Raw genomic sequence first — 18,998 nt, 5'->3', positions numbered from 1 at the left:
CCAAACCCAGTCGCTGTACAGATCATGCTCCCTCCAGGCAACCCCATAGGTGTCACCGCAGGCCTGTGGTTCCCGAGGGTTTTCACCGACTGATTAAAAAAAAAAGTTTTTAAAGTATAATATGGCCAGGACTTTTTCCTGAGGCATCTCCGAATGAACTCGAACCACCAACCTTTCAGTTAGTAGCCAGCCTGTTAGCTTTTTATACCTTCCAAGGGTTACAGTCTGAAAATCCAACTATCTTCAAGGACTGTTTTTTTTTCTTCATGGACTCTCTCCCTTCTAATTTAGTGACCACTCTTGGATTATCTTTTTGGCTCAGCTTCTTTCGGGAGGCCTCTGACTGTGGACTGAAAAACCTCACTTCTCTCCTTCTCCCCTGGTCGCTTCTACTCCATCACAGCCCTGAACTCACAGCCAGGTCACCGACAAACTTCCTGGCTAAATCCCGGACCTGCTTTCCGGCTGAATTGACCACTTCCTCTCCCTCATGGCTCATCTTTGGCCTCCTGTGACTCCTCTCTGTAGTGATTGCCACTCATCTTCTGAATGAGTTCCTCCCAATTCCCTTCCGGCTTTCCTCTTTCTTCCTCTGCCCTGCTTTCATATTGATGGTACTCATTCTCTCTTTTCTTCTAGATTTAATCTTGAATTTTGTTGGTGTTCCTCTCTCGCACAATATGAACTTCCAACTCATTAAAAATTTTTAAAAAGTTTTATTGACATATAATTCACATATGATACAAGTCAATGCTTTAAACATATTCAAGGGTTGAGCAACCATCCCCACAGTCAATTTTACATGAACTCCTCAAATGTCTTTCTTGCAGGTCTCCTCAAGGCCTGTATGCCCAGCTGTCCACTGAACCTCTATCTGTACACAGGCATCCTTCTGAACATCTGCAAAGCGGGACCAGTGATCTTCTGCCTTTCAAATTTGTTTTCATCTGAGGATCACATTGACCAGCAAAGCACTAGAACTGGTACCAGAAATGTCAGGAAGACGTGTGTGTGTGTGTGTGTGTGTTTGTGTTAAGATTATTTTTATTCAGGATGAAAAATACAGCAGGTGACCAGATGATGGTCCATGATCAGCTCTTCAGCACATATTTCAAAAGAATGACAGACTCCTTATTACTGCAAGTGAACACATTTTTAAGCAGGGCATTTTCAATATGAATAGTTGCAAAACAATATTCCATCGAATCACTTGAAAAACTAAAATAAAAAAGAAAAGCCCAAACAACTGATAAAACAATTCAGCAGGATTGTCTGCTACAAATGAAAGACGTCCTAGATAAAAATAAAATAAAGACACACTAAGACCACAGTGTGCCAATCTCCCATGAAGCTTGCATTCTAGACCAGTGGTTCTCAACCTTTCATACAGTGCCTTCTTCATGTTGTGGTGACCCCCTTAACCAACCATAACATTATTTTCGTTGCTACTTCATCACTGCCATTTTCTACTGTTATGAATCAGGCAACCCCTGTGAAAGGGTTGTTCAACCCCCAAAGGGGTCATGACCCACAGGTTGAGAACTGCTGGACTAAAGAAGTAGTCAGATATTATGTTGGGAAAAGGGATCTCATTTATAACACCAATCACATGCTTAAAATACCCAGGAATAAACCTAGCCAGCAAAGAATAAGATCTCTCAGGATAACCTCTTCTGACATATAAAGGGAATCCTTAAAATGGAAATTCCATGGGCCTAGCTGGGAAAATCTGATTGAGTATTTAAAAAAATGTTTTTTTAGAGAAAATATGATAAAATACATTTGGCCAGAAATTAGATGAGAGAAAAATCGTCAAGGAAATGTTGACCACAGTAAAAGCTTACCTTGCCAGTCATTACCATTTAGTACCTACCAGCAGTGTGGGACTGGCCCAGGAAAAGACAGACAGACCAATGAAACAGAAAGGAAAGTCTGCAATTAAAATAAATAAAGAATGTGCTATCTAATAAAGTCATCTCACATCAGTGAGAGAAAGCGTGGATTCGGATTCGTGTCGAAAGTGAAAAAAGCTTTTATTCTCATTCCAAATCTCAGAGGTAGGATGTAGCCGCTGTGAGGCCCGATCTCGGTTTAGCTAGACCGAGGGAGTGAGTTCTGCGTTTGATTAGACATGTCTTCCAGGGGCCCAGGCGAGGGGGAGCCTGACTGCCCACAGACACATAGTTGCAATTCCTGGATTATTCAGTAAATATCACTGGGGCAAACAGCCAGTAAAATGGGGCTAAAATGATAAACTCTTTCCATCATAGTTCCAAAATAAATTTCAGATGGATTAAATATTTAAATATATATTTTTAAAATACACAAAATATTGGAGAGAGAGAGAAAAAAAAAGGAAACCTTTAAAATAACTGTTGTGGGTGGGGCGGGGCCGGGGAGGACTTCCCAAGCCTGACAGTAAATACAGAAAAAGCATCAAGTTAAAGATTGATGGATTGAGCTACTTAATCATTAGAAATGCCTGCAGAGCAGAAGTTAAAAGCCAACGGAGACGTTACGAGGGAGGGAGAATGCAGTCCATATGGTGATGGGTTAATATTTTACTCGATGAGCTCCCGGGTCAATAAGAAAATACGACTGTGCCAATAGAAAAAGATGCGAGGCGGCCATTTACTTTAGGAGTAATGCAAAGATCTGACAAACTTATTTTAAATGAAAATTTTATTCACCAGTAATCTAAATGAAAATTCAAACAGTACTGTAACCCACCCACCCCCACCCTCTTTTTCCTTCCCCTCTTGCCAACCTGGCAAAGGGAACTCTCCAGTGTGGGTAAGGATGTGGGAAACAGTATTGAAATGGAAAAAATCCCAGCTAATGGGGCCTAGTTCCCTTGGACACAAAATCCACTCTGTGACGGTTTCTGATTACCTTTATCAGAGAGCAGTCAAGCAGTGGGAGGTAGCATTACTGGTGCTGGTTGCGGAAAGTTGCGAAAGGAGAAGGTCTCTGTAGCTAAGTTTTAATTCTGTGAATTTGTGGTTAGCTAGAATATCCTGTCAGGCTGTTAAGTTCTAGTTTCCTTTTCTTGTTCTAAAGACGAAAGCTTCTCTTCTTAAGAAACGGGTCATTGTTTTCTCCTCAACAAGCTTTCATTTCTTGGGGACCCAAATGCCTGGCTAAAGTTTCGGGTACAGCCCCGCTTCTGGGGACAGTGCGACAGCCCCCTGCTGGGCATGGCCATCTTGGCCTGAGGCCCAGAGGCCCACCCAGATGAGCCCACTCCTTCTCCCAGAGGAAGGGGAACCTCAAATGCTTCCATCCAGCTTGCATATCAGTGAAACTCACCTCCTGTCCAGCACCCGAATAATTAACTGAATAAAAACGGATGGGCCATATTAGTAATAGGAAAGTACTGATAAAAAAATCATAAAAATTAGAAAATAAAAGTCCCGATCAGGTACTTCCTAATGCTATCTTAGGTCAAATAAACAATGGGTCATTCACACACTGCTGGGGGGAGTTTAATTGGTATTTTTCAGGAGGACAATTTGACTTTGGGTAGGGCAAACAGAAAGGACAAAAACTATGGCAAATCCAGATAAATGTGTCTATGTCGAAATAAGAATAAACTTGTTTGCACGTAAAAAAACATTTCATGACAAAGGTGAATGTCCTGACTCTCATGTAGAGAGAGAGGGCTCTTACAGTCAATAAGGGAAAAGAAATGAAGTGTACAATTCTGGAAAGAAGAAACAAAAATGGCAAAAATCATAAAGAAGAATCCGGCATAAGCAGACATTCCCAAATGCAAATTAAAGCCACGAAGAGATCCTGCCTTCTGCTTAACAAATTAGCAAAGATTTCAAACAAACGAAGAAACAAACAAAACAGGATGCCCGGTGTTGGCAGCAGTGCAGAGAATCAGGCCCTGAAATGATTTTGCGGTCGTTTTTCTGGAGAGCAGTGTTTGTCAGAGTGGTCAGAAACCCCCAGGGCGCCCTGAGGTGCTTTCAGAGGTCTGAGAGGTCAAAATAATTTCATAATAATATCAATCTGTTAGTTCTCCTCGTTCACCCTCATTTTCTCAGGGGTGTACAGGGAAGTTTACCAGGCGCTACCAGATGTGCGTGTTGCATCAGATTGCAAAGTAAAATAGTAGTTTCTTTAGTAACAATGTTCCCAGTTTCTTAAGCTCAAAAGAAGAATGCAATGAAAATTAGTCTTTTCAACAAGTGTTTGGGGCAACGGGGCATCATATGAATGAGAATGAATGTGGACCCCTATGTCACTCCATCTACAAAAACAAACTCAAACTAGATAAAAAAAACCTAAGTGGAAAGGCCAAAGCTACAGAGTTTGTGGATGAAAATGTAAATAAATCTCATTGGGACCTTGGGTTTGGCCAGATAAAACACTAAAAACACCAGCAACCAAATGGGAGAAGAAATTAGACTTCATCAGGGGGAACCGAGTACAAGGATCTACATGTGACCTCCGCCCTGGGGACAGACAACAGAAAAGTGGGTGAAGGGAGACGTCGGACAGGGCAAGATATGACAAAATAATAATTTATAAATTATCAAGGGCTCATGAGGAAGGGGGAGCGGGGAGGACCTGATGCCAGCGGCTTAAGTGAAGAGCAAATGTTTTGAGAATGAAGAGGGCAATGAATGTACAAATGTGCTTTACACAATTGATGTATGTGGATTGTGATAAGAGTTGTATGAACCCCTAATAAAACGATTAGGAAAAAAAATTAGACTTCATCAAAATTAAGAAAACAAACAAACATTTAAACCTTTGAAATGTATGGTATAGGGATTACATGTCAATAAAACAGAAAACAAACAAGCAAACCAGAATTCTATGTCGAGTGGAACAATTAGGTAGAAGTAAATAAAAACTGAGAAATCTAGTGCCAGCAGTCCTTCAAGATAAGAAAAGTTTAAAAATAAACTTTTCATGCAGAGAAAAATAATGTTAAGACATTTGAGTGTCAAAGGCCACAACTAAGAAAGTGAAGTGACAACCCCAACACAGGAGAAACTTTGCAAATCATGTATCTGTCAAGGGCCTAGTAAACAATAAGAAACTTACAGCTCAACAATAAAAGGCACAGAACCCAATTTAAAAATAGACAAAGGACTTAAATGTATGTATTTCTCCAAATAAAATATGCAAAAGGCCAATAAAGCACATGGAAAGATGCTCAATGTCATTAGTTTTTAAATAGCTCAAAAATTCAAAATCTTGCCATCAAATTGATGCTGACGCATCGGACCGACAGGACAGGGCAGAACTGACTCGGGGGGTTTCTGAGACTGTAACGCTTCACAGGAGTAGAAAGCCCCTGGAAATGGCTGGGGGTTTCGAACTGCTTAGCAGCCCAAAGTGTAACCACTGCACAAATCAAGACCACAATGCAATGCCACCTTACACCCACTCGGATGGCTGGAATCCTAATTCATAAATGACGGGAAGTAGCTTGGGGGCTGCACTGCTTGTGTTCCAAATCCAGTTCTGCCACCAGCTAGCTCTATCACCGTGGGCCAATTATGACCGTGCCTCAGTTTTTCCACTTGCTAGGCACATCAGGACAGTGTTCACATCACAGGGACGACATGAGTTAATTCATGTGAAGTGCGTGAAGCAGTAAGTGTTTGCCCGCCCTGGCGTTACATGGCTAGGTCAAGCAAGTGTGCAGCAGCTCAGGTTCCAGGCTGCAGCGTGGCCACATCTGACCTCACTCACGTCCTGTCACGAGCCCATGGGAGAAGGTTCCCATTAAGGTCCAATGAAAAAGCCAGACAAACTTTTGGAAGTGGAGATGAGTTGACAAATGAGGGCCCCGGTTTTCATCCAAAGGCAGGTAGGCCTTGGAAAGGGTCTCCCCTCGCTGTGTGGAACTGTTCCGCGCCGGACGCTGTGGTCTCTCCCACCACCTGAGTGCCTAATTGGGCAGCATGTTTGCTGCCACCGAAGAACAGTTGCCTCAGCTGCCTACTGAGGCCCCTCATTCCGGGGGCAGCTGTTGAGAGCACGATAGCAAGAGCATGTTGGGGGTGTGGGTGGGAGGGGGAAGCTACACCCACGCTCTCCCTGCTTTCGTGAACACCAGGTCCTGGGCAGCTGGGAGAGGGGCCAGCAGGAGAGCCTGCTGGGTAGGATGACAGGCAAAAGGAGGGGAAGAGCGCTTGGATCTGCTTCTATTGTCCTCTTCTCTTTTCCACAAATCCAAGGGACAGACATCAGGGATGCTCAGGACACGCATCTCTGGCAGTGTCATCTTTTCTATTTCTTCCTTTGTCAGTCCCCACTCCCCTTCTGCCCCCGGTGGGTAGTAACCCAGAGTGCCAAGCTGGGGTTTAGCTCTGCCAATTTTTTGTTAACTTCCATTTTCCTCTCTTCGAGTGTTTACAGAAGGTCTGTGTGTCAGAAGTCAGCTCCATGGCAGGAGGCAGATGCAGTGGTGGGTGCCCACAACGGCGGCATTGTTTTCCAGGGCAGAGAACCGTGGATCTTAGAAGGATTTTCTCCTCCTCAGATGGACTACTAAGACCCAGAAAGAGGGAAGAACTTGTCTGAGATCCTGCAATGAGTTGATGCCAGAACCAGGATTAAACTCAGATTTTCAGATCCTCAAAACAAAAACCCAAACCCTCACTGCTGACTGACTCAGAGACACAACGAACGAACTCTTGTCATCGGATTGCCAAGGCTGTGAATGCTTAGGGGGCAGATCATCTTCCTTGCCCAGTGTAAATGCTCAAGAGCCGGCAGGATCCCAGGCAGGTTACGAAGGAGAATGAAGTCGGGTAGAATTAGGAACCAATTATATCCCAAAGGCAGGGATGCCAAAACAGATGGCTTTGGAAGAGTTCCACATTGTTCTCTAGGTAGAGACAAAAGCTAGCAGGTCTTACAATGGTGAGGGTCTCCCCTGTTGAGATATTGGGATTGACTTCTATAGACCACGATGACCTTGAAGCCCAGGACTGATGTGGTCAGGTTTGCACATCAGAAGGTCCTACAGGGGGCCAGACCAGGCGAGGTGACCAGAAGGCTTCTCCTGCGGTGGCGACCTCCTCATGTGTCTGACTGGGTATAGAGTTGCCATGGAAGGAAGAGGCAGGCCTAGCGATGCTGCATTGGGGGTGATTTCCCACTTAAAGTACCCTGGAATATCAGAGGGGTGAGGTGGGTTCAGCTCACAAACCTCAAGTACTTGGCAAACACTGCTTACAAAGAAGAGGGTTGGGGGTGGGAGGACCAGCCTTCCAAATGGGGCAGCTTCTGAAGCAACAAGTGCCTGTCAGCCTGTTCAGCCTTCTCTGGATTGTGGTCTAACAGCTGGAAGGGGCCTGTGACTGGAAACACAGCAACTGCACAGAGGGGTTCACCGATGGATAGGCTCAAGTTACCCCAAGAGAAAGGACACAGGAGAGGCACCCTGAAATGCAGCACCCTGGTAGGAGAGGGGATGGAATTCCAAGAGTTAACCTGGCCTGGGGGGTGGGCAGCTGCTCCCAGACTCTTCTACCCACAGCCTCTTATCTGGAGGCTTTGTGTTTCTGTTGCTTTTTTATTGGTTCCTTGTCATTTGCCTTCAAGGGAGTTCCTTTCAAAAATAACAAAATTATCACTCTCCTCCAGTCCTCCCCCTTCAAGCTACTGCCCCCTTTCTTTCCCTGTGGACCGTCCCCACTTTTCCCAGGTTCTCAGGCTACTGCAGCCTGTCCGCCATTTTCTGAAGTTCTGCTCCCCAGGATACTCGAAGTGTTTTAACGGCCAACTCCGGCTTCTGAAAGATTCCCTTTACTGTGACCCTTGAAATAACTGGGACCCAGGTTGAGTGATGAGGAAGGAGTAAAGAGACAGACAAACAAACTTACAAATTGGATTCCAATGCATTTTGTCTTGATTTTTAACATGAACATTTTTCATAATGTACGTTATACTTAGAATTCTGCTGGAATATAGTTTATACGTAAGCATCACAGGAAGCATGCTGCTGTTAGCTCTTGTTACATTGGCCACTCTGTGTTACCAGCAGAATTACTCCGTAGGTTTTTGTTGGCTGTAATCGTTTTTTTTCCCTTTACATAATTAATTTTGTTTGTTGATGAGAAGATAGATACACAGCCGAACGCCATGGACAATTCAACCGTTTCTGCATGCACAATTCAATGACATCGATGCCACTTGTCCAGCTGTATAACCCTTCTCACTGGTCTTTCTTCACTGTCTCTCCGGAAGGCGAGTGACTTCCAGGTCTTTGCCCCTGGAGCTGTGGTGGGTGCAACCCACCCACACCCAGGCTCCCGTGATTAGTGCGCACACAACCAGGCTTTCAAAAGTTTGTGGGGGGAATTCTATTATCTTTTCATTTGATTGGAAAGAATTCAGCATGTATAAGGGACTATGCTCAAGACTTTATTGAGAAAATGTTGGAGGCCTCTGGTCTTCAGAATAAAGCTCACCCCTTTTCCAGGCTGTTGACAAGTTAATCTCAATGATTCTGTGGTTCCATCCACCTTTTCTTCCCTCCCTTTAGCACATAAATTACATGCCCTCATCAACTTGGTCATCTTCTAAAAACTGCCCAAACAGCAAGTTCCAGTTCAAAGTGTTTTGCATCTAATAAGTGTCTGAAATGAATCTGTAAAAAACAACAACAAAACAACCATTGAGCTTTTCTGTGATTCTAGCTGCCTTGAAAGCAGTCCTGGTGGTGCTGTGGGTTAGGCACTGGGCTGTTAACCCCCAAGTCCCCGATTCAAAGCCACAAACTGCTTTGTAGGAGAAAGATGAGGCTGTCTGTTCCTTGTCAGATTTAGTCTCCTCCGAAACGGAACTGACTGGGAGACAATGAATTTGGTTCTGGGTTTTACCAGCCTCCAAACATTCCTCCTTTCCAGCACAGCATCTTAGCTTTTCTCCTGCTAACTTGACTATTCCTGTCTGTTTCTTGCATATTTATTCTACAAATACGTAACAAGCCACTGCAGTCTTGCAGACCTGGTGAAAGCTCTGAGGGACACAGGGCTGAGGGAACAATGACAGCATCCTTACCCCAAGGATATACTCCAAAGTTGCATCTCTAACCCCTGTCTTCCTTACCTGTCTCCCTCTAGCTGATTTCTCTCCAGTTGCTGTCTCCAATTTCTTGAGTCTTGCTACTTGTTGAATAGCTCTACTTGCATAGGCTTCCCTTCACCCTGTCTAAATCCAATGTTCATCACGCCTCAGTTCTCGGCCTCCCTGCCAGTGCTCAGTCTGTCACACTTGCATTTTTATGAAAACCTGCTCCTTGAGAGCAAATACTTTGAGAATGATTGGGGCAGGGAATGTATGGATGTGCTTTATACAATTGATGTATGTATATGTATGGATTGTGATAAGAGTTGTATGAGTCCCTAATAAAATAAAAAAAGAGAAAAAAAAAAAGAAAATGATCAGGGCAAAGAATGTACAGATGTGCTTTATACAATTGATGTATGTATATGTATGGACTGTGATAAGAGTTGTATGAGCCCCTAATTGTTTAAAAAAACAAAACCCTGCTCCTCACTTAGGATGGTGTTCGGATTTAGAATTGCCTTTAGTGTTTCCAAAGGAGCCCTCCCAGATGGTGGGTTACCCACTGAGCTTTAGTTGCTCTTAAGGTCAGCAGTTTAAACCCAGAGCAGTTATTTCCTCCAGTAAAGATGAATAGTCTTGAAAACCCCAAGGAGGCAGTAACTGTGTCTGCCCTGTAGGGTCTCTGTATTGCTACCAATTCCACTGGCAGATTTTGTTGTCTTGTTTTCTCTCCAAGTTGCAATTAAACTTTTACACATTTTAAAAATAATCGCCAGCTTTGAAGTGACAGCTGAAAAGTGCCAACACCTGGAAATGGGGGAGGGGGGATTTTGAGGCCTACTTTTTAGGGCATTTGGGTCACTGTACCAAGGGAGCTTCAGGTACTCACCAACTGCCTTGATTGGTATTTGAGGGACCAACCTAATCATTCATGCCAGCTTTAAGATATGCTAATAGAATCAATTTATGCTCATTGTTTTCAGAAGACATTGTTAAGTGTCTGGGTCTTAAGGCCTCTTTTATCAGGCGGGCCCCAGTGTAATTCTCTTCCTGGCCCAAATCATTGAGCAACCCCTCAATCCAGAGATAAGCCTTTAGGCTTTTTTGTAAACTATAAAGGATTATTAGTCTTTTAAGCACCATACTTCTTTACAGTCTTATTTTCACAACCACAGCAGGTGTATAGCTTTAACATCTCCATTTTACTGAGGTTACTTTGCCCAAGGCCTCAAGTAGCAGGATCTAAATTTTATGCCAGAATTTGGGTTTCATTCCACGGCCGCCTGCCTGATTCCCACAGTGGGTGTAAAGTACAGGGCTGACCCCAATCTTACCTCCAGGGGCTGTTTTGCTAGTTATGAATCGGGTGACCCCTGTGAATGGGTCATTCTCCCCCCAAAGGGGTCTCGATCCATAGGTTGAGAATGATTGTCCAGGGAATAAGCCTAGGTAACTGATAACTATTGATTGTGGAAAATACTCCTCCCACAGGAATTTCTCCATCCCTTTAGTGATCTCCCATAATGCCTGGCGTTTGAGAGACACTTTGGCACCTAATTGTCTATTGTCCTGTACTTTTGTGTTGTCTTGGTCATCAGGTCCAGTCTAGTCATAGGCTGACAGCAGTCGTGGGTCCTTCAGAAGGGAATCTTCCTTTCGTATGCAATAAATAAGCTTTGGGGTAGGAATCTGCATTTCTAATGCCCCAGGGTCATTCTTAGAATCCTGAGTCAATGATTACTCTCCTTCCTCCTGGAGAAAATTGCCTCATTATGCAGGATCGCTTATTGGTATGGCCCATTCCTAAGTCCTGCGCACAGATACAGAATTGGAAGATGGGCCTCTTATATGTTCCACTTGGCAGTGTGTTAACACCCACAGGTACATGTTTGACCTATCCCCGTGGGTACCACCCCTACCACCCACAAGACCCCTTTATCCCGCCCCCTCCCAAGCCAGCCCTCCAGCCCACCCTTCCCCCCACAGCTCCCACTCCGGCCACTCCCTCCCTCCTCCAGCCCTCACCCTTCCCAGCACTTCCCCTTGCACCCCCGCCCCCATTCTGCAGTTAAAATAGAGGAAACTGGGTAGAAGGATGGGATTAATTGCCTTTCATCAGAGGTCTACAGAAATAGGTGAATCTCGTTTGGGAAAACCGGTTTCCTACCAGAGAAACGAGCAGGGGCCTCTCTGGAACCTGGCTGGAGAAACGACATTCCCGGGAGAGCCCCTGTCTTTGCAAACACCCCAAGGTAGGCCCAACCTGCCATGTTCCTTTGTTGGGGCACAGGGCATGGACTCTTACCAATGAACTAAAGGCTGGAGGGAACACCAAGGCCGAGGCCCCTCCTCCCCCCTCCTCCCAGGAAACACCTAACAGGAAAAGAGAAGATTTTTAAAAGCACGAGTTTAAGATAGCAGTTCGCAGCTTTTTTCAAATATGAAGCCGAAAAAAGGTATTTTTTAACCAATCCATTTTTTAATTCTTAAATTCTTGACATTACAGAACTAAACTGAAATTTAATAACATTCCACTCTTACATTTTTTTATTGACAAACAGAAATAAAATCCATGAGCCAAAAACCCAAATAAAACTAAAAACAGGGAAAAGCTTATAAAACTAAATATGAATCCCAGCATTAACAGCTGAACAGAAAAGGTGATTTTTAAATTCTCAGCGGATGATAAAAGTTGTGTAGAAACTGAACACTTACAAATTATTTAGAACCTGGAATCACTGACCAGAAATTACACAGTTGGATCATGGGCAAAACAGCAGAAAGGGTTTACGAGTGGACCTACACTCTTCTAGCTGCACCCCATGCCCTTCTCAGAGGAAAGCCTCGCATTGATGAGATACTGGGCCAGACTAATACTGGCAGCAGAACCAGTGATAGTAACCTGCCGCCCAGAGGAACCTTCCACCGGGTTGGCAATTTTGATCTGGGCCCCCGACATCTGGCGGATCTCATTAATGTTGGCGCCCTGGCGCCCGATTATACAGCCAATTAAGTTATTTGGAATGGTGAGTTCATGGGTGGTTTGGGTAGATGCATCCAAACTTGCCCAATAGCCTTTCACCTCTGGAGAGCTGGAGTCAATTCCGGCGAATCCGGTCCCGCCGTGCATCATGGCAAAGTGCGACTGTTGTCTCGCCACCTGGTTCAGCTTGGCCAGATCGAGCGGAGAAATGGTGTGTTGTCCTTGAATCGAGTAGGCGTCTAGCGGTGGTCCCTCCAGGTCATGGGTGGCGTGGGGGTAGCCCGCCGCGTCGCTGCAGCGATCTTGGCCGCCCGCGCAGATGACCGGGGAGCTGGCCGGCATGGGCTGGTACGGAATGGTCATGACTCGCCCTTGCGGAGACTGGGAGAGCGTCTCCAGCATGACCAGGCAGATCTGCTTGACACACTCGGTGACGGACTGCGGCACGCCCGCGATGGTGATGGCGCGCTCGGTCGAGTTGGGCAGCATATCCCCCGCCACCTGGACCTGGGCCCCCGTGCTCTCGCGGATCTCCTTGATCTTACAGCCGCCTTTCCCGATCAGGGAGCCGCACTGGGTGGCCGGCACCACCAGCCGCAGGGTGACCGGGGGCCTGCTGGCCGCCGTGCTGTTGGTCATGGAGCTGTTGATATCTTCCTCCAGCTTGTCGATGATCATGGCGAAGGCCTTAAAGATGGCATTGGTGGGCCCGGTCAGGGTGATGATTCTCTCGGGGCAGTTCCCCTCCGAGATGTTGATCCGCGCGCCACTCTCCTCGCGGATCCTCTTAACCGACTCCCCTTTCTTCCCAATGATGCTTCCTACTTCCTTTCCGTGCATAAGCAGCCGAATAGTGAGAGTCACATTTAGTCCGCTTTCAGTCACACCGGCATCCATGGCGAGCGGCGGGCGGCGTTCGGGGGAGTTGGGCTCGTTACGTGGTCAAGTCTTTGGCGGCTGGCGGGGGGAGGGGAGTGTAGGCCCAAAACTGCCGGCGCGAGGCGAGCGAGGGCCGCGGGAGCGAGCGGGTGCGGGCGGGAGGCCGCAGCGGCGTTACAGGGGCGGGCGGCGGCGGCGGTGGGGGCGAGCGGGACCGGGAGCGGCGGGCGGGCGGGTGGGCGAGGGCGCGGCGGTAGCGACTCCGGCGGCAGCCTCGGCGGTCTGGGCGGGGCGGGAAGCCCGCTTTCAACCCCGCGTACCCTCTGACCCCGGAAGTGCTTGCCGCCTCAGGACCCCTTGAAAAAAAAATGAGGACCCGTCTTTTTTAGGTAGCGAAGGCTCGCCTCCTCCCAAACCGTACTCAAAAAACCGCCCCAGTCGACACCCTAGTGGTGAAGATAAGGCCACGCTAGGCGGGCGCAGGGAGTCCGGCAGAGCTGTAAAATAAATAGGCATTTTCTAAAATTTTATTGGCCCCGGCAGGTATTTTTAGGTGTGAGGGTTGTGTGTTGGAAAGACGGTGTATTTTTCCCGGCTCGCAAACGCGTTTTGTGCACGGAGTGACACGGGCAGCCCTGACAGTAACTGCAGGCGGGAGCTGGGACGCCGCGGGTTTAAAACGTGCGCGTGAGGCGGCCAGCGCGCGTGCGCGGGGCGGGGGAGGAGCGGGCGGGGCCCCCGCCGGCTTCCGGGGGGGAGGGGCGGCGAGGCGAGGCCTGACGGGCGCGCGCGGGCGGGCACGTGGGGCCCTTCGTCCCCGGCGTCCGCTCCAGCCCCCACCCCTGGCCTGGCCTGGCCCCACGGCGGCGGCCGGGGGTCCAAAGACCCGCACCCCACCCCGGGTCGTAGTCCGCCCCCCGGCCGCCGACGGTTTTGAAGCAGCGCTGGAAAAACACGGCCTCAAAAAAGAATGGCGCCCATTTACATAATGCTTTGTTTGCATTTTGCAAGTTTCTTTCGGTTAAGCCCGCAGTCGCCCCACCCCCTGCCCTTGCGTCGTTTCGGTCGTCGCAGCCTCGTCAGACATTTGAAACAATGGTGCGCCTCGGTGGAGGCTTCGGTTTATTGAGGGGGTCCGGCCCAAGCTTTGGGGGGCTGCGGCGCTCGTGCCCGCGCAGTTGCCGCCCCCGCGGGTGCCAGTTGGCCCTCGTCCCCGTTGCCGCAGCCGCCGCGCCCCTCGGCCCCCGGGGGCGGCCTCCGACGGAGCCCCGCCATCTTGGAGAAGCCCTTCCCGCCGCACGTTGCCCTCGCTAAGGAAATGTCGCTCCGGACGCCGGCGTGGCGGCGGCGGCTTCGGCCCCGTCCCCTTCGGCTAGGCCGGACCCGCACCCCGCCTGTGCGCCCCGCGCCCCCCAGGGACAGCAGCCAACGTGGCGCCCCCGCCCGCCACCCCGGCCCCCTTCCCCCTCGCCCTTCCCCGCGGGGGCGGCCGCCATGTTTCCGGCACACAAAATGGCGACACGTGGCCCGGTTCGTGGCCAGCGAGGCGCCCGGAAGCTCTCGAGTGGGCTCCTCGGCCCTGGCGGTCGTGGGTTCGGGCCTCGCCCGCGCCGAGCTCTCCCAACATTCGGGGGCGGAACCCCGCGCGCGCTTCTAAAGGCAATTCCCCCGTTCATGTGAGAGGGAATGTGAAGCATGGCAAAATGCAGGCCCCGGACTGATTACTTTCTTTAAATAAAAAATGATGCCTGTCCTTGGGGGCGTGGGGTACAAGTTCGCCCCCCACCCCAAGTTCCATTTTGAGTGAATGAGATGGGAAATAACTTGCCCTCTGGGACTTCCTAGCCCAGGATGCTGAGGAACAAGCCATGGGTTTAAAGAAAAGCCTCTTTAAAAAATAACAAAGATTTAACCTTCGCGAAAGGTCGTCTGTGACCCATTTCACACACTGACCAGTGAACCTCCGTTTACCCCACAATTAGTGTTCATTTTCGGTCTAGAAGGGAGACAGATTTATTTTAAAGCTACTAGCCCCTGCGCTAGACCTTTTAAATGCACAGTCCTGCTTTTTGCAATGCTCCTCTGAAGTAGGTGTTCTCTCTCTCTCAACAGACACGGCATTGGCATTTAGGCCCAGAGACCCGAAGGCACTACTTGAAGGTCACACAGTATGGGGGCATGGACTCCAGGCCTGATTGCCTTTGCGGTGAGTGTATCTTCCAGTTCTGCAAATTAAAATGTTGGAATTGACCTGCTCCTTTCGGTGACCTTGCGATTGGAAGGTTCCTCTGCAGGTAAACGTTTGCCGTGCGGTCACACCCTGCTGGGTCTGTGTTAGGACTTCCAGTTTTTCCTGATGTGAGCTCCCCACCAGGAAAGGGCTCCTTTGCTGTTTTGTGAAGTGCCTGGTGAGTGAGGATCAGGAGACGGAAGTGATTCAGCCCAGCGCAGGGCCCAAGTATCTGTCAATCCGGCCCTGCCTGTGGCACACTGCAGTCTACCTGACTCTGGGGAGCAAACAAGCCTGTGACTCAACCCTTGACACCTACCCTCCCCACCCCAACTCCCCAACTGGTTAAAAAGAAATGATTTTACCCTGGCGCCACATCTTCATTGCTCTTGTCAATATTGACAGGGCAGAACAGTGGCAGATAAATCATAAGTCTTGGGCTCCTGGATTCAATGTAACAACTCCCAGACAGCAGACAGGGTTTTTCTTGTGTAGGTATCAAAGAGGGAAAGAAGGTTTTTGAGTTTTTTGGACATTAATTTACATGAGTGTCATCTAGCAAATGTTCCAAAGCTCTTTCTAATTACCGTCTAATCCTACAGATTACTTTAATAAGTAGGTGTCTAGCAGCAACAATGGCAGTCATGCCTCGCACTAAGTTCTTACTGTGTGCCAGGCACTGTGTTAAGCTTCTTTCGATGCATTAATTCAGTGGCTCTTGTGTTTTGTTTTTTAAACAAAGCAAGGTGTGTATAATTTGAAGGAGCGTTAAAAATGCTCCTGGAAGAGTCCTTGATCTTTTCATTGTGTTTCTCCATAAACTTTTAGAAGTCCCCTCTCGTAGCATGGAAACAGCCCCTCCTGGCCAAATACTATCTTTTCTGTGTGTGATTTACTGTTCTTTGTAATATACATATATATATATAGTGTATATATATATATTTTACTAGACATTTTTCATCAGTTTTGTTTTCTTTTTAAAAAAATAATTTTATTGGCTCATACAACTCTATCACAATCCATACATACATCAGTTGTGTCAAGCACATTTGTATATTCGTTGCCCACGTCATTCTCAAAATATTTTCTCTCCATTTAAGCCCATGGTATCAGCTCCTCAATTTTCCCCCTCCTTCCCCATATATATGTATATATGTATGTTTTATCCATATATACACATATATGCAGATCATAATTAAAGTGACTAAAAACCCTTTATTAGGTTGTGACCACTGTACACATTTAATCTTCGCAAAATCTTAAGAGATGGGTGGTGATACTACTTTCCCTTTACAGTCAGAGAGCTGAAAGAACTTGTCCACAGCTAAAAGTGATAAAGCCAGGATTTGAATCTAGGGAATGAGTCCAGAAATACAATACTTAACAACTCAGTTACACGTGGGCTCTGCAGAGAAGCTTGACTTTTAAGTTGGGGAATTAAATAAATTAGTAAATGCTGAAAACTCAGGAGACAGAGAAGAGACTAAATAGGACGTAACCAAGGTCTATCCTGATTCAATGCATTCAGGCCCTGTAAACTTTCTCGCTTATTTTTCGTAAACAAAAGCATATCAAATAATTATTTTCAAGACTGCCTAGTTTAGGCTTTTTGCCTGAAATATTTTCTGATTTTCTTTTACCCTGTGTACCCTCAGGACCCAGTTTGCCTCTCTGTGAAGTAGCTCTCAGTCCCTCTCCTTCTGCCCCTTCCTTTTGGGAGCCCACATTTGACTGTTGATTCTGGTCTTGGTGTGGATAATGGGGTACCCCACCGGTGTCTTGGTTGACTGTCACCTGGCAAAGAGGGTGCTGGGACTTGGGAGTCAGAGGCCTTAGTCCTCGCTCCAGTTCTGTCACTGACCAGCTCCCAGACAACTACACGTCAGCTCACCTAGCCTGGCCGCAGTGTTGCCATCTGTAAGATGAGAGTAATGTTTCTGGAAAGCTCTTTCTAATTTTTTTCAGGAAGTATTGGTATTTGGTGATCTTAGTTATTTGTTCCTGGGGTGGCAGGGTGATGGGGAGGTTATATAAATGTTTTTTCATTCCTTTTAGGTAAAATTTCCATTCAACTTCCTCAGACTTGCACAATCTTGTGGTGATGTGAGTGAATTCCGTGTCACCCATTGTACAGATGAATCCACTTATGGTAGTTATGGAGCAACTGAGTCTGAATAGTCACGGCCCCACCCCTGGAGCTCTGCATATGATTCTTCTCCTTCCCTCAGTGACCAAAGGTTGGTCAGGGGTTTGACATGGTTGGGAAGGTGAGTCAGGTTAAGACTTAGGGAACTGAGCCATAGGACTTAAACTACATTCAATGGAAGGGTTCCTGCTTCCTAGTTACTCTGGGCATGTTAGGGAACATTTTTCCAAGTGATTTCATGTTATTTATTTAATCGTGACAAACAACTTTGCCACGAAGGTGGTATTGTACTAATTCTTTTAGGGAAGAAGTACTTTACTATCAGAAGTAACTTGCATAAGGCTATACAGCTGAGCATCCTGACTCCTACTTGTGGATTGTTGTTGATTTCTTGATGCTGGTGGTACTGACTGTAACATATGGAATGACTGTATCTTCAACACCAAAGGCTTTCTGGCTCACTTCGTTCTCTGTCCTAGAACACCCCATCCTCGTAGCGCAGGCTTCTGACTCTGGCTTTAAGAAACTCTCCCATCTTGCCTGGCACAGCTATCTGAATTTGCTTTACTCACATGCAGCATTTGCTTTTCAGAAACCTGTGTTTTATTTTACATTCCTCGGATGACTCTTCCTATTTCTCTTTGACTTAAAATGATAGTAAATTGAGAGGACCTTGTTCCTATTATTTCCTAGGTTACTGTAAAGTACAACCTAAAAACATGTTTGCGTGTTTTAATGACATATAACTCACATATGTTGCAGTAGTTCAATCATATTGAAAAGAGTTGTGTGTTCATCACCACAATCAATTTTAGGACATTTCTTCCTTGTACTTATTTTTGTTAACAAGCTCCCCATTTCTCACCAATCTCCTCTGCCGTACCTCTAAAAAATCTACTGCCATCGAGTCAATGCTGACTCACAACGACCCCTATGAGTTGCTAAGACTGTGATTGTTTACAGGATGAAAACCCCACTCTTCCTCTCTCGAAGCTGCTGGCGGTTTTGAACTGCTGACCACAGCCAAGTGATTTACCACTACACCACCCGGGCTCCTGTTGCCACCAGGGAACTATTAATCCAGTTCCTTTATGTATAGACTTACCTATCTTGGATTTCATCTACAGAAAAGGATAAAAAATCCCCCAAACAAAAACCAAACAATAACGACAGAATAAAAGGGAGATCAAAAGGGAGATCAAATGATGGATTGTCACATCTTAGGAACACGTTTTAACCATCTTGTGGCTAGCAACAATTGGCTTCATCAGCTGGTGACCCTGCTCTGCTACAGGGGTCACCGGTTGGATTCTTCAGAAGCAGAAGAGGTTTGTCCAGTGGCTTACAGAAGTGACTGGGGTGTAGAGTAATGTGTTTAAACAGACTTCTAACTGGGCCAAATAATGCCTTGAATTTCCCTTTATGTTTCTGAAGTAATAAGGTGTAATTTGGGGAAGGGAGTGTAAAGGAGTTAAAAGGAAAAATGGAGAACATCATGTAAATACCAGATACGGAATGTGGGGAAGGAAGACGAGATAAGAGGAGGGAGGAGATAGAGAAAATCGCAGTGTAAGAAAACATCCCTGGTAGTGTATCAAGTGGCCCTGGTGATGTCATACCCAGTTAGACCGCCAACTGAAAAGTTGGGGGTTTGAAACCACCAGAGGCTCGGGGGAGGCAGATGAGGCCTTCCTACTCCTGAAAAGAGTTACAGA

The 18,998-nt window shown here is 46.9% G+C and overlaps 1 protein-coding gene and 1 long non-coding RNA gene across 3 annotated transcripts in view; one reads left to right on the top strand and one right to left on the bottom strand.

Moving 5' to 3' along the window:
* Positions 1-11,141: 11,141 nt before the first annotated feature.
* The window catches only part of LOC142430620 (uncharacterized), a 66,209-nt gene continuing 58,352 nt past the window's right edge, over positions 11,142-18,998 (top strand). For both annotated transcript variants that reach the window (XR_012780641.1, XR_012780642.1), the window contains exons 1-2: positions 11,142-11,297; positions 15,020-15,113. This is a non-coding gene — a long non-coding RNA (uncharacterized LOC142430620). The remainder of the gene's footprint in view (positions 11,298-15,019; positions 15,114-18,998) is intronic.
* PCBP1 (poly(rC) binding protein 1) lies at positions 11,521-13,147 on the bottom strand. Its single transcript, XM_075535348.1, has one exon. The coding sequence runs from the start codon at positions 12,923-12,925 to the stop codon at positions 11,855-11,857; it is 1,071 nt and encodes a 356-aa protein (XP_075391463.1). The 5' UTR covers positions 12,926-13,147; the 3' UTR covers positions 11,521-11,854.

The sequence above is a fragment of the Tenrec ecaudatus genome, chromosome 17, assembly GCF_050624435.1.
Source record: "Tenrec ecaudatus isolate mTenEca1 chromosome 17, mTenEca1.hap1, whole genome shotgun sequence".
Classification (NCBI taxonomy): Eukaryota; Metazoa; Chordata; class Mammalia; order Afrosoricida; family Tenrecidae; genus Tenrec; species Tenrec ecaudatus.
This window is presented reverse-complemented; position numbering and strand designations above follow the sequence as displayed.

Coding starts and splice junctions, on each gene's coding strand:
- PCBP1 (XM_075535348.1), bottom strand. CDS start 12,925: ATGGATGCCGGTGTGACTGAAAGCGGACTAAATGTGACTCTCACTATT.